General features: G+C 35.3%; 1 protein-coding gene across 11 annotated transcripts in view; it reads left to right on the forward strand.

Moving 5' to 3' along the window:
* The window catches only part of SYNJ1 (synaptojanin 1), a 67106-nt gene that overhangs the window by 23483 nt on the left and 29174 nt on the right, over window positions 1-14449 (forward strand). For 10 of the 11 annotated variants that reach the window (XM_082331708.1, XM_082331713.1, XM_082331714.1 and 7 more), the window contains 7 exons: window positions 1457-1609; window positions 4742-4907; window positions 6648-6671; window positions 10985-11176; window positions 11315-11399; window positions 12687-12827; window positions 13204-13396. In XM_082331708.1, coding sequence (XP_082187834.1) covers window positions 1457-1609; window positions 4742-4907; window positions 6648-6671; window positions 10985-11176; window positions 11315-11399; window positions 12687-12827; window positions 13204-13396 — 954 coding nt within the window. The remainder of the gene's footprint in view (window positions 1-1456; window positions 1610-4741; window positions 4908-6647; window positions 6672-10984; window positions 11177-11314; window positions 11400-12686; window positions 12828-13203; window positions 13397-14449) is intronic. The other variant, XM_082331711.1, reaches the window with a different exon arrangement.

A 14449-nucleotide genomic window follows, 5' to 3' on the forward strand; every position in this document is an offset into this window, starting at 1 on the left:
GAGTTTAACAGTTCACTGTAGACAGAAATGCAAGCTTGAAGCAAGCAATTAGGTTATCCGAAATGAGCCATGAGAAACATTGCCTCTTGTATTTTACTGATAATACAGTAGTTTTCTATGGCATAAGAACAAATCTGTATACACTCCTGATGCGTTATAGTACTTATATGGCAAACTTAGCTTTGCAGCTCTATTTTTTTCCTTTCTTATCCTTTTAAGAACTGAATGAAATATCATCTTTTTTTTTTTTTTTTTAGACCAGGTGTGCCAAATTTTTCCTTGGTGAGAGCTAAATCATGATTTCAACTAAAATATGAGAGCTAAAAGTATAAAACTAGTTAATAGGAAGGAAAATGGTAAATCCTCATGAGCTGCTTACTTAATTTTAAAATTCTGTTTAAATGAGATATTTAAATTTGTGCTTTTTTAACATGATAGATAATTCATATAACAAGTACTGAGCTCTGGATGACCACCTAAAATTACAAGATGAAGCACCCAATTTCTGAAGCTTCTTTTCTTGTTTATTTGTACTTAATTTTGTCTGCAAGTTTCCTTTTGTAACTTTTGTTAATTCCTGCCCAACCTTCAGAATTTTGCCTTTATGTCATTTTATGTTCATCATTTTAGACTCCTTCTTCTTGCCGTTGGACACCTCAAGGTTTTAAAGATTTTTAAAAGGTCTTGAAAATAACTTTTTTCTTTAGTTTTAATTTTTTATATTTATTTTCAGTATTATGTTGGTAGCCACAAACACTAGAAACTTACTTGACTTTTTTAAATAATCATGATTCCATAAACCAGGATTTCAAACAAGGTACGGTGTCCCGTTCTACATCCATGAGCATAATGCTACATTTAAGTAATGTATTTAAATGTAAAATAACACATTTATATGTATTATATGTATTAAATTAAATGCATTTAATGTAGATTGTGCATCATGGAAAATTAATTCAGGTATGTTGATTGTAAGGGTAAAGATTGCTGTGTGTTAAGCATGAAAACAGAGTGAATGACAGAAGCCATTGCTATTTCACTGATCACAGAGCTCTGTTGCTGCTGCATTTAATAATAAAGTCAGTGTGTTTGGTGTTACACTTTTTTGGGAAGAACATGAATTGCTCTCATTCTGAATTATATAAGTAGAAAGACTTGAGAACCAAAAATAGCTTACCTTGTAACTAGTGAATTTTTAGATGAAAATATTTACAAATCAGCTACCTAATTTTTTTCCTATATTACTACCTACCTTTAAAAGAAAATGAAATGCTGGTGCTAAAGTTACATGTATGATACAGCCTTTCAAAGATGACATGGTGTCAGTTTGTTCAGAATGATACATATAAACCAAAGATATTTTTTTGTGTGCATATATGCTGAAAAAAATGATATACCTTTTATTAAATACATTTAAAGATTTTTCTTTTGCAAATATTGTCTTCAACTGTTGCAGATGCTAACAAAACAACTGGAGGTATTAGGATTAGCTGAGAAGCCTCAGTTGGTTACTCGCTTTCAGGAAGTTTTCCGATCCATGTGGTCTGTGAATGGTGATTCTGTCAGTAAAATTTATGCTGGAACAGGAGCCCTTGAAGGAAAAGCTAAGGTAAAGTACATTTTAATAAAAACTTTTAGCAGTATTCAGTATGGGTTTTAAAAAATTCTGTCATTAATATAACAACTATCAGATTTTTTATTTTTAAAATGTGCTTTTGTTGTAATCCTAAGAAAACCAATCAGCCAACCAAAAAAAAATTAACATAAAAAGGTTGGTTATGCTGATAACCAGGTCTTGTTTCAGTACATCCTTTCTTAGGCATGCCCATGCCTTCTAGATAACACCATTCTGTAGGAAAGGATGAGGCTCAAAACTTTTATTTCTTTAGATCATAGTTCAGAAAAATGTATATTCAAATTCGCTTTAGTTTCTTTGAATATTTTCATTTTTCTCTCTGTAACTCTGCCTCCTATTGTTTCAATTTCATTCTCTATATCTCCTTTCTTTTAAAATGTGTTTCACTGGATGTTGTTGTTCATGCTTTTAGTGTTTATTAACAGTGTTAACATTAAACAGGTTGCAGCTGAGTGTTTTTTGTTTGCATGTTCCTCCAGCTGTTTCTTTTTAGCTTTGCAATTACTGAAAAAAAAAAACAAATTGTGTTTCTACCTTGCTTTCTAATGTTGTGATAACAATTCCGTACTACATGACAGCATAATGCTCTGTTTCTCTTCAACTTCTTTTGTCTTTGTTGATGCCTGAGTTGTTAAGATTTTCTAATGCTGTCTTTTATTTTTCTTCGAACAATGTTCCTTTTTTTTGTTTCCATAATTCTGTCTCTTATCAGGTGATACCTGTCAAGACAAACAAATATTGAACTATAGCAATTTTTGCCCTTAGTTCCTTCAAGAATTTCTTTTCATACTGTTCTTTTTATTCAAGAATGCGCTGCTTCTCATTCCATATTATATACTATGTACTCATAGTCAACTGTTTTGTTTTTCCATCACTTGTTCATTCAAACCATATCAGGGTCCTTCTCTGCACATGTACAAGGCATCATCCTAAGCTACATAAAAAGAAAATAAGTAAAATAGCCTTGTTGCTTATTCTACCTTTAATTGGTGCATACAAGACTTTTTCATTTGGGAATTGCTTGTATTTTAGTATAGAGTGGAATTTGGTTGAAGATGTTTAGTTTTATTTTCTTACAAAAATGTCACCCAGACTGTCAGGAAAACTACAGTAAGTATTTTATGGGGTGTCTCCCCTTCTCCTGACTTTCCATTCAACCTTATTGTTTCTTTTCCTAAATTAATAGTTTTCAGCCATTCATTTGGCTACGTAAATTTTTTACTTTGTAAAATGTGTTTACTGTATTTACACTTCCATTTTTAATGTTTAAAACAAAGAGTACATTTACTCTGCTGTCTTTGTAATAACGCAGGATCCCTGTCCTGGTACAACTGCTAATGAGTACCACATCTCATAAATCAAACACAGCGTCCCTGACAGAAGTCCATCTATTTGAAGAGGATCCTTAATACTTGCAAAGCCATACAATGCTTGCCATTGTTTCAGTGAAACCTGACCAGGTCACTACTCAATATCTTCTTGAGTACTCTAATAATATATTTTAAAAGTGTAGCTTTTAAGCTGTTAGTTGTATTCTCATTTCTGAAATGAAAAGTTTGATGGTTGAAATTCTTCCATTTCTTGCTTGTCCATTTGATTCTTCAAAGTCCAAGAGTACTTAGAAGTAAAAATATGGAAATTTAGGATAGGAGAAAAAATATTTTAACCTTAAATGTGTTAATATGTATTTCTATACTGAAAAACAGTCCTTTTTAAAGTATTATAATACTCATTACATCTAACTCCTTACCTGCTCTTTCTTTTGCTTTCTCTGGGTTCCTTTCAATTAATTGCCTGATATGTGAATGGTGAGTGTGTTTTTTAGAGCATGTCATAAGTTATATGTTGTCTGACAGAAAGGGAGCAGCATCCTATTAAAATCCTATTGCAATAGTATGCTTCCCCCCACCTCATCCACAGTGTCTTCCAAAAATCATGGTGCCAATTTACTACTACTTATCCTTGACAAAAGAGTAGTTTGTTTCTTGTTGTCTAGTACGATTCATAGAACTAAATGATGGGTTAATTTCGTAGTTTTCTTAAGCTTTTGTCTTTTTTTTCTTATGCATTTAAGAGACCTTCATGAACAATGCAAGCTGTAAACTTGGAGTAGTTTTTATAATAATATAATACCATGCAGCATCCGTGATGGATTACGGTCTATATTTCCTATACATGCAATAGCATGTGTTTACATACACTCACAGTCAAAATACACTTACGTGCATAAGACAGAATAAACCATGTAATCAAGACAATGTCTTTGTGCCTGTCATTGTCAGTGCTGTGTACACAGATTAACACTGCTGTTTTTGAGTCAAGTATGAGACTGCATGACATGTTGATTACATTATCCTCTAGGTGTCTGACCCACAGGGAATATCTGTAGTAGCAGTACATCTCTTGAAGATTCTTGTTTAGTTCAGGTAGTTGGACACTGTTCTTTTGGAGCACCGTTCAGTCGTGCCACTTGTGTGCAGTGTAGTGTGCAATGACAGTGTCTTCGTACGTATGTAGCCATAGATTAGTATATATGTTCCTTCTGGGATACTGCATGAGACTTGCATGCTATTTTAAAAAGTTAAGGGGTCTTAGTAAATTGAAGCGATCTCTTTTTTGAACATGGATATTTCAGAATGTGAATTCTGGACTAATATGCTCGTATGTGCATATACATACATATTCATGTATCATGACATTTGGACTCAAGTGCTTGCTCATCTCTCACTATTTGGGGAAAAGCCCAAAATCCCATATCATGGTCTAACCATGGCACTATATCAATTTAATTTTTGAAGACCAAGGGTTTAGGCAAAAAAAAATTATTCCCCTCCCCACAGTATTTTGTTTAATTTAAATAATTTAAACTGGAATAATCTGGTTGTTAGATATGCCTTGAAGGTATTACTGTGTTGTTTAGCATTTGGGGGTGGAAAAAAGCACACATAGTACAGTAGGCTCTGAAGACTTTATTTAACACTTAAAGGAGATTGCCTTAGATTTTAAAATCATTAATGCAGTTTACAAATATGTTACTGAATATTGCCAATGTGTTTGTGAGCAGTGTCCAACATAAAATATTTTATACGTGTTCCTCCCTAACAGGCTGGAAAGCTGAAGGATGGTGCTCGTTCTGTGACCAGAACGATTCAAAATAACTTTTTTGATAGCTCCAAGCAGGAGGCCATTGATGTTTTGTTATTGGGAAATACCCTAAATAGTGATTTAGCAGATAAAGCACGGGCTCTCTTAACCACCAGCAGTTTACGCGGTATGTGTCTTTTCAGGATTTTAATCTGTCTGATAACTATTTGGTGTAACAAAAGCTGTATGGAGTCTATTTTCAAAGCAATATTGGAAAGTATAAATGCTATTTTGTGTTCTGTTGGCTTATTAAAAGATGAAAGTTACTTCTGCTTTACTAATATTACCAAACTAACATGCTGCAGTAATTTCTTTACTGTTTATATTTTTTTTGATGTCTGGTGGTATAATAGGTAAATGTTTGTGGAGCATATTTGTCAGAACTTTGCCGTAGATGCATGTTAGATACGTTCTGTTCAGTTCGTCAGATCCATTTGTAGCAAGTGTTAATCATGACAACTATGTGCTGAATTTGGGGAAAAAAATCCCGATTTACTGAAATATTAGGGGTTTTTTATTGCTTGCTAAATGTCTTCCTTAATTTGATCTGTCATGGCAGTGAAGAAATTCTCACCATGGTGTTAAACTAGGTAAAAAGCATTTATTCTTTTCTCAAGCTTAAGAATGCTGGTATTTATCTTAATTTTGATTTCTAAGGTACTGAGGAGCAAAGGGCTTTTGGTAGTGGAAGAAAATTTAAGATAACAGGAGCTATTAGAAAATTCCTGGTGAATGATTGTCCATCATAAAATGTTTTTTTGTGAGAAGCAGTCTTTCCCAGGAACATGTACACCACAAAAGCTTGTCAGGCTGTGGGTGAAGTTCTACATCAAAATCAGAGAGATTTCAATAAGAAACTCTGCTTAGGCAGAGCAGCCATGTGGGACTTGGGTGGTCTGGTTAGAGGAAGGTGGTTCACCTAATCAAAGCAGGGAGCTGAACCACAGCATCCTGCATCCACAAACAGAGGTGTAGCCTACAGGGATGGTCCCCAGGACTGCAGTCATGTCCCATCCTTCTGCAGGTCTGATGGGCAGGGAAATAGTAAGTGGGCCAGGTGTAGGGCTGTGTTTAGAGTATTCTCCTGGAATATAAAAAAATAGAGGAGCTAATTCTTGGGCAAAGAAGGAACTTAAATGTGAGTCTTCTTTCCAAGATCCCAGGTAAGAGGGTCCTAAGTGGTGGGTTATTGCCATTTTTAAGGATTAATAACATTCTTAATTTTTCCTTTTTTTTTTTTTTTTTTCCCCTACCCTTTCTCCCGGGCACTTCTCAACCTAGAATGAGAAAAATGTGTCAAAGCTTCAGTGCAAATCTGTGGCACGAGAAAAAAAATTCTTGCCCAATTGTAGTCTTCATCTTGTGGGTATTTATGTATTTCCTACGTGGAACCTGAAAGACTGTTTTCCTCTCATTTCTTTAGCACAAGACTTCATGTTATTGTAACTTTTCCTGTATCTGAAACCTGCTAAATCAGCCACACCTCAAAATTGATTGAAAGTCATTTTCATTTCTTCTTACTTTCTCTGTGAATGCAAGCAGTCCTTTCAATATTTGAAGCTCCTGTCAGCTGAGGAACATTAATCCCTCTTCACTGAACATAATGTCTTTGCATTGTCTGCTGGGTGGTGAATTAGCTAGAGAGATACTTCATCATACATAAATCCATTATTAATAAAGCAAAAAAATAGAATTTGTTAATACCGTTGTGGAACTTTTTAGATTTTGCAGCATAAAAAGATGCAAATGGTCATGTGTAATAAATTGTATATTACAGCATGTTCGCTCACATATTGCTGGAAAATTTAAAAAAAATTACTTATTTGACTAATATTTTTTTCTTGTTTCCTTCTTACTGCATCCGTAGTTTCAGAGCAATCATTACAATCAGGTATAGTATAGTAAATTAAGCTGTAACTATCTAAGCAGCTATTGTACTTCTCTGGCTTTTTTCTTGTGCCTATTTGCATAATATTTGGTTGTGGGCTCACATTTTCCCAGTGGTGTTTGGATCTGGCATTCCTGTGCCCCAAAATCCCTTAATCCAAGAAAAGCTCTTTAATATAAGAAAAGTGAAAATATAAGGGGTGAAAAATGTTGCAGTTGCGCTTGGGTGTGAGTTATGAAAAGAGGCAACCAATTCTTTAGGGTTTATTTTTGCAAATGCTTTATTCTAGCTGTAGAGAAGTTTGCTTTTTTTATCTGGTTTGGGAGCTTCTATATTTTCGTTTTGTCTAAATATTTTGTTTAGGATAAGAGGTAAAATTCTTCAGTACAATCTGTAACTTCATCTTATTTGCAGTTAGAAGGCTTTATCTGCTCATGTTCTTGCATGAGACGGACTGATTTTGTAATATCTCCCAGCAAAGGTTAATGTTGTACTGGAATGATCTGAAATAACATGCTGACACTTGTGTTTTGTGGAGCAAAAGTACAGTCAAAACCACTGAGATATGGTTACCTCTGCACATGACACAAAATGAAAGAATTAGAGCATCTGTTTAGGTAAAACTCTCCAGTGAAGAGAAGGCCTGAAGAGGGAACTTTATAGTCAACCCCTAGTCTTCTGCTTTGAGACATTGCAGTAGTATCTTGACCAATATCTATGATGTTGGGCTTAAAATATGCGAGGTTGGCTTCAGAGCATTCAGCCATACTGTGAACATGAAGAAGCGATATGTAATAATAAGAATGTGTAGGAATCAGCCAGATAGAGGAAAATGACATGAAAGATCTCTTCAGTTTAAGAAGCTTATGAAGACTCTTGGTTATTATCATTGTAAGGTAGCAACATAATGCCTTTGAACTTTGTTTTCAAAATTTTCTAATTCTTAGTGGAAATTCTCCTTTTTGTTGCAACTTAAGCTGTTTACATGAAGCTGCTCCATTTGGGGAGATGTGATATATACATATTCCATATTTTTAAGGGAGAGCTGCAAGTGCTTGTCAGCTGTGCAATACTTCATCATCTCCTTGTTCCCACAAACTATTATTTAAAATAAAATACCCTAATGCTTGTATGTTCAGATTTGACTATCTGTTGAGAAAATTTAAATGATGGTTTCTGAGCTATTGCTTTAATAGGGTTCATTGTGCTACCTCTTGGAAGTAGGTTCAGTGAAACCAGATCAGATGTTTAGTTTCTGGGTGACAGGAAAAAAGTATGTTCTTAATACCTAGGGAGATGAAGGGAGAGGAGGAGGGTAAGAAACAAGGAAGCTCTTAATAATTGTTGAGACAAGTCTTCCCTTTTAAGAGAAGAGTGTAGTTGTGCACAGTATCCCCTGGGCCTGTGTGCTCAGGTAGTAGCCACTAGCCCCGGGTACGGAAGAGTGGCCGGGGAGGATCCTTGGAAGAAAGCATGAGGATTTGTTGTTGGCTAGATTGTTGTTCAAATACATCTGAAGTGTTTCGAGCTTCCCCGCCCCCGGGAAAACCACTTCAACCGTAGCCTGTATTTTTGAGCTTTAAATGTTTTTTCCCTTTACATTTGTCTCAGCTTTGCTTTTTCTGTTAGTGTTTTACTGTATCTACTTAACTCTTACTGAGTACTTAAATAATGAAATCTGAGTCCACAGGTAACATACACCTGAAATTAACTGCTCCACTGGCATTTTGTCAGTGTTAAAATCTGTTTATTGGAATAAACAGTCACACTGTCATTTATGGTGTTACCATCTAGACGATATCAGCCTAGCTTATAACTCACGGCGAGTCATACGTGTCAACTATTTTTTAACTTCCCAATGTAACATTTCAGCGTGGGTTTCATCTGGATACAAATTGCATATATTGAAACATATCTACAGTAATTTGGATGTTGTAGTAAAATAGCTCAATCAAGTTCAGTTGCATAGAATATCCCACCAAGATTTTTAAATTAATATTCCTTTGTAGAACGGATTTCCAAATGTCTGCCTGCCTAGTATGAACAGCAGTTAAAGTATTTTTTTACTGCAGAATAACAGAAAATGTAATTGATTGGATTTTTAATGTAGTGGAGTGAGACACAATTTTGTTGAAAAGATAAATAGCTAGAAATGTGTAGGAAAATAATGTATGCAGGAGGCTCAGGAGCCCTGAAAAACAATTGGCTCACTCAGTATTTTGGAAAACAGATGAAAATGTAATCTTTTTTTTTCTTTTTCTTTTTTAATTTATTCTAATTTAGAAAAAGAGTTATTCTACAATTTAGAAAGCTTGTTAGTTTAAAGGTATGAATTTCATGTTTGTAATAAGCATGTTGTCAGTTCACTTCTAAACTTAGATTCTATCCTGGTAAGATTTTTCACATTGGGGGTTCATGACAATGTCAGGAGTTAAACAGGCAATAATTCAATTTTGCAGCTTTTCTTAAAAGCTGCTTGGTAACAAATATGAATTATTTGGAGTAACTATTTAAAATTAAGCTGAAAATTGCTGAATTTGCAAAAGAAAAAGAAGGAACTGAAGCGGAGAGAATAAAAGTCCAAACTCTGCTTATAAACTTGCTCCAAGTCCTACGAAGGCTAATCTGTGCAGATCTTCAGAGCTGTCTGTGATGCTATTTTGGGTTCCTCGGGTTCAGCTAATCCTTTGGATGATTTGGGTACTTGTATGTATTGTGGCTACAACATTTCTCGTATTGGTTTCTCTTCAGTGGTCAGGTGCTTGGGTAGCTTCTGTCCTTGACCCTCGGAGGCTTTTCTGGCATTTGGTGACTGTTTCCTAGTGTGTAGATACATTCAGAAGTAGACTCAGTATTTGGCTCTCACCTGAAGGTGTAAAGTATTCCGTTGGCTCCTTGCTGTTTTCTTGACTTCATTTACCTGGATTATGATAAGGAAAGCATGGTCCCAAGCGTGATCTGCTTGTAGTACCCCAAGGAGACACTGGTCAGTTCATTGTCTTTTATATCTGATTAGCCCATATATGGATATATGATTTGTTGGGCAGTGAAGGAGTTCACAAACAAAAAATACAATATATTATTTTCTTATATTGTTTCCAGTTTGTTTCAAAACCATGAAGGCTAGAGAACCCCTGATTTTTGTTTTAATTGGGTGGCCAAGATTCTGTAGCAAATTTAAACACTGTAAACTTAAAAAGAATAACTAAAAAGACAACAACAGCTCACTAATCATCCTATTTTGGGGATCTGAATGAAAATATTGTGCCCGGTAGCTGACCATTTTGCAAGACAGCACACAATGAAGGCAAGAATTCCATCTAGTATTTATACAATTCTCAGAGTCTCATAACCATAAGAGTATTCAAAATAGGTAAATTAATATCACTTAGGTAAAGTACAATGCAAACAATACTGTTTGCACCTGATGCAATTTTTATTCCACTGAAATTAAAGAAAAAAAGAAGCGTAATTTTAAAAAATACTCAGATATGTTTGTTTGCATTAGGAAATATATCTGTATGAGTATATTATGCAGCTGATTTATGAAGGGACTTTTAAAATCTCTGTAACTCTAGTGTCTGACCATTGAATAATCTTGTTTGTTTGTTTGTTTCTCACAATGCCCTTTACAGATGGGTCATTACTCTCTCTCCCATCTGGCAGATAGAAACAAGGCACAGAGAAAGGCTGGTGTGACAGAGAAATGAGTTTAATTGTTTTGAATCCTAGCCTACTTTCCTCACTAAGGCAGAATTTTAGGAATTCAATGACCTAAAAAATAATTCAGATTTGTGGCTTAATAGACATACTCTAATATGATAAAATAATGTACCTTATCTATTTAGTAAATGTAGTATATCAGTCATTTTTACACTTCTAGAAATTAACATATCTGTAAGTTGTTTTTGTAATGGAGATTGAATTTCATAAATGTAATCTGTGAAAATGAGGTAGATATCTGTGTTGGTGTGTATGAAAAATAATGGTTTCCATAGAGAATCACAGATAGGGTGAAAGAATGGCAGATATTTATAAAACATAGAAATTATGTTTCTTTTATATATTATTTTTGTATATTAATTTGAACAAATTACTACTGTCTTTCATTCAGTCAGTATCCTACCCAGACAAGTAATATGTCTGCAAATGTACTGTCCCTTGTGAAAAGCTGCATTCATCTTGCTTTCACAGTTTAACTTTCTGTATGTCTGTGCATGGATTTGTTGCCATTTTTTTAAGGGAAAGATCTCATTGCCAAGTTTTCTGAAGAAACATTCTATATAAAAATAATATCTTTTCAAATGTTTTTGCAGCATCTGTAAAAGTGCTAAAGAGTATGTGTGAAAACTTTTATAAGTATGCAAAACCGAAAAAAATTAGAGTCTGCGTCGGGACGTGGAACGTCAACGGGGGGAAGCAGTTTCGAAGTATTGCCTTTAGAAATCAGACCCTCACTGACTGGCTTCTAGATGCACCAAAGTTAGCTGGTATCCATGAATTCCAAGGTAGGATTTGTATGCTGTCAATTTTTTCTTGAAAACTGATTTTCATAATTAAATCATAAACATTAAAATAGATATATGAGGTCTTGGTTCTTAAGTTATTTATAAATGACAAATAGCTTTTTTAATATTTAAATGCAGATCGCAAAAGCAAACCTGTAGACATATTTGCCATTGGATTTGAAGAAATGGTGGAGTTAAATGCAGGAAACATTGTGAATGCCAGGTAGGTGGAACAATCTATACAGTACTAGTTTAGTTGATAATCACATTTTTTGAGTAAAATATTTATTTAATTTTTTTTTCTCCTGTTTTGTAATGGTTGGGATTAGTCAGGATTAATTTTTGACTGCATTCCAGTTCTCTCTGGCAGTTTCTGTGCCAGGACTGCAGACTTCATCTCAGTTTTCCCTAGCAAAGCTGTGATCACTTAGATCATGTATAATGTAATCTCAGGGATCCAGACAGTCAGTACTGGACCATATTTTGGATTGCACCTTCAGCAGCCCCTCCACTTTTTCCTTCATTTAACACTTTGAAGGAATTTACCTCCAATGCTTGTAGTGTTCTGTAGTCTCTGTGTCTTCCTGCTGCTGGGAACAGGGGGTCCTGTGGAGTTCCTTCCAAAAGCATGTATTGTTGGTATGCCTTTATGTAGTGTCTTGTATCAGGTTTTGATCTGTATAAAGCAAGGCTTCCTTCCATACTGTCTGTTTTCACTGTCATTCCATGTATTACATGTCTATATTATTGTGGAGTTTGGATTTTTCACCCTTAGCAGAGTGGATTATTAAAATATATTTTTACCAGTGGTGGGTGATACCAGTGATGAAGTCTTTATGTGTAGTCCTAGGATCCTATTCACTTTGTCCATTGTTTTGTCTCCCTGTTTTGCGTGTTTTCTGTTGTTTAGCACGCTTTTACTCATTGGAAAAAGTATCTAAACCCTGTAACACTGTTAGCCTTTGCACAGGCTTTTGTCTCGAGGACAAAGTGGCAGTTCATCATCCCCTAATTTCACACTATGTCTAGTTAATGCTTTTTCCAGGTCTGATATTTTTCATTTATATCCAATGCTAGCTCTGAAAACCATAGTCTACTAGGTCTCCAAGGAAGTTTCTTCTTGATCTAAGACTGTGGACATCTCTGTTTTTCCAATATTGACTGAGCTCCAGGCTAGGAAGTAACTCCCCACAGAAATTCTTAGGTTTTACTCCTCTAGTCTTGCCTCAGAAATACAAGAAAGATAGCCTTGGCTCCTAACACTGTCTATGGTGTTGAGAAAAGTGAGGCAGCATTTTATGAGGCTGAATTTGAAATGATGATGTTATGATAGTCTATAGCCTGTGTCTCTGCTAGGAGGCATTTGAGCACCATTCATAATTTGGCTTTGGCTTACTACCCCAAGGTTTAGTTAGGGTTATTGTATGAAGTTTATTCAACTAGATGAACAGTTTAGATACCTGCCTAATTTAATCTATTTTAAAACTGGCATTTTTATTCTCGCTGCTAGCACAACCAATCAGAAGCTCTGGGCTGCTGAACTGCAGAAGACTATATCAAGAGATTACAAGTATGTGCTGCTGGCTTCTGAGCAGTTGGTGGGCGTCTGCCTTTTTGTGTTCATCAGGCCCCAGCATGCTCCTTTTATCAGGTCAGTGAACGCACAGCTGTGCCCAAGTTGGGTCACCTTCAGTTTGCTTTGTATTGCACGCTGACATACAAGTGTACTAAGAAGCATATGGAGCTCTAAAAGAGCTGTTCCATCTTCTGGGGAACTAGTTCCTTAGATTCTTTTATCTTAGTTTTTGAATGCCTCATCAGTTGCCAAGAAAGCTTGAAAAGCTGAAGTGCTATATTGTTACCTGCTGGATAGCTGTTGGCATTTTTTAAAAATAGCCAGTGGCCTTACTGCTGAAAGAACAATGTGAAAATGTTCTCTTACCAACATAATGTCATACTCGTACTTAAAGCTGTTAACTTCTGTGGCATTGTATTTGAAGGTTTAATGGTTGTTTAACCTCTTTTAGGGATGTTGCTGTTGATACTGTAAAGACTGGCATGGGAGGAGCCACTGGTAATAAAGGTGCAGTAGCAATTCGGATGTTGTTTCATACATCCAGTCTTTGCTTTGTCTGCAGTCATTTTGCTGCAGGGCAATCACAAGTTAAAGAGAGAAATGAAGACTTTGTGGAAATAGCTCGCAAGCTCAGTTTTCCAATGGTAAGCAACAGTGTTCAAATTCCATAATGAATGAGAAGTTAAACCCTTTGAGCTCCAGCAGTGTCATCCAAAAGCTCTATTTATTTTTTCCCCTCCCCAGATTCCTGTGGAAATCAGATTTCCTTGGCTTAGAGGTCTCAGAGATAATTAAGTTCCCCAATTTTTATTAAAATAGATGATTGCAGAAAGGATGGACCTTTCCAGTGCAATGACTGATAGAGATGATGAAGCATGAATTCACTTGCATTAGGCATCAAGGATTTAGCATAGGAAAGAGACCTTATAGATTTCTGACATGCAGTAGAACTTTTGTAGGCACTGGATTTAATCAATTATGAGAAAAAAAATCCATGGGAAACAGCACTATTTTCCATACACAAGAATGATTTTTGCTAACTCATTTTAACTTCTTGTTTTCTTATTTTTGTCAAGTTGGATTGTACAGTTCTGTACCATATTCTCATAAAGGATTATCAAACACTAAGTAAATACTTGATAATTTTATCAGTGCAACAAAATGCTTCTTTGAGATTTAAAGCTGTCTTAAATTTTGTAGTCAAACTGTCCTTTGTTAGTTTCTATGGCACTGTGCAGCAGTCTGACATCTTATTTTACAGGATTTTTAATTTCTAAATTTGTCCCCATGATCATGTTTCAGTTTATCTTGAAGGTACTGTATTCTTATGGTCCCCAGAAACAGTTTCTTAAACGCTGCTGTTTTAATCTGCCAGTGTATCTGCTTTGATTTACTTAAGGGCAATGGAAAAATCAAAACAAAGAGGGAAGTAAAAGTTCTCACTTTAAACCCTAGCCTTTTTTTAAACTAACAGAGCCCTTCTGTCTCTCCCTAGCCGTGAAAATTGTATGTAACTGAAAAGTCTTCAATTAAATCTGAATAATAAAGCCCTCAGTTTGCAGACTGTCAGGATATTGTGCCACAAGATCCCAGAGTAGTGTTTTGTTCTCCTTGGTAACCTCTTTGTGACACAGGTAGCAGTCATCATCTTAGAGCAGACTTCTAAAACAGGAGTAGAAAGATGAAGAATGTTAGAA

This window comes from Platalea leucorodia, assembly GCF_965183815.1.
Source record: "Platalea leucorodia genome assembly, chromosome: 2".
Taxonomy (NCBI): domain Eukaryota; kingdom Metazoa; phylum Chordata; class Aves; order Pelecaniformes; family Threskiornithidae; genus Platalea; species Platalea leucorodia.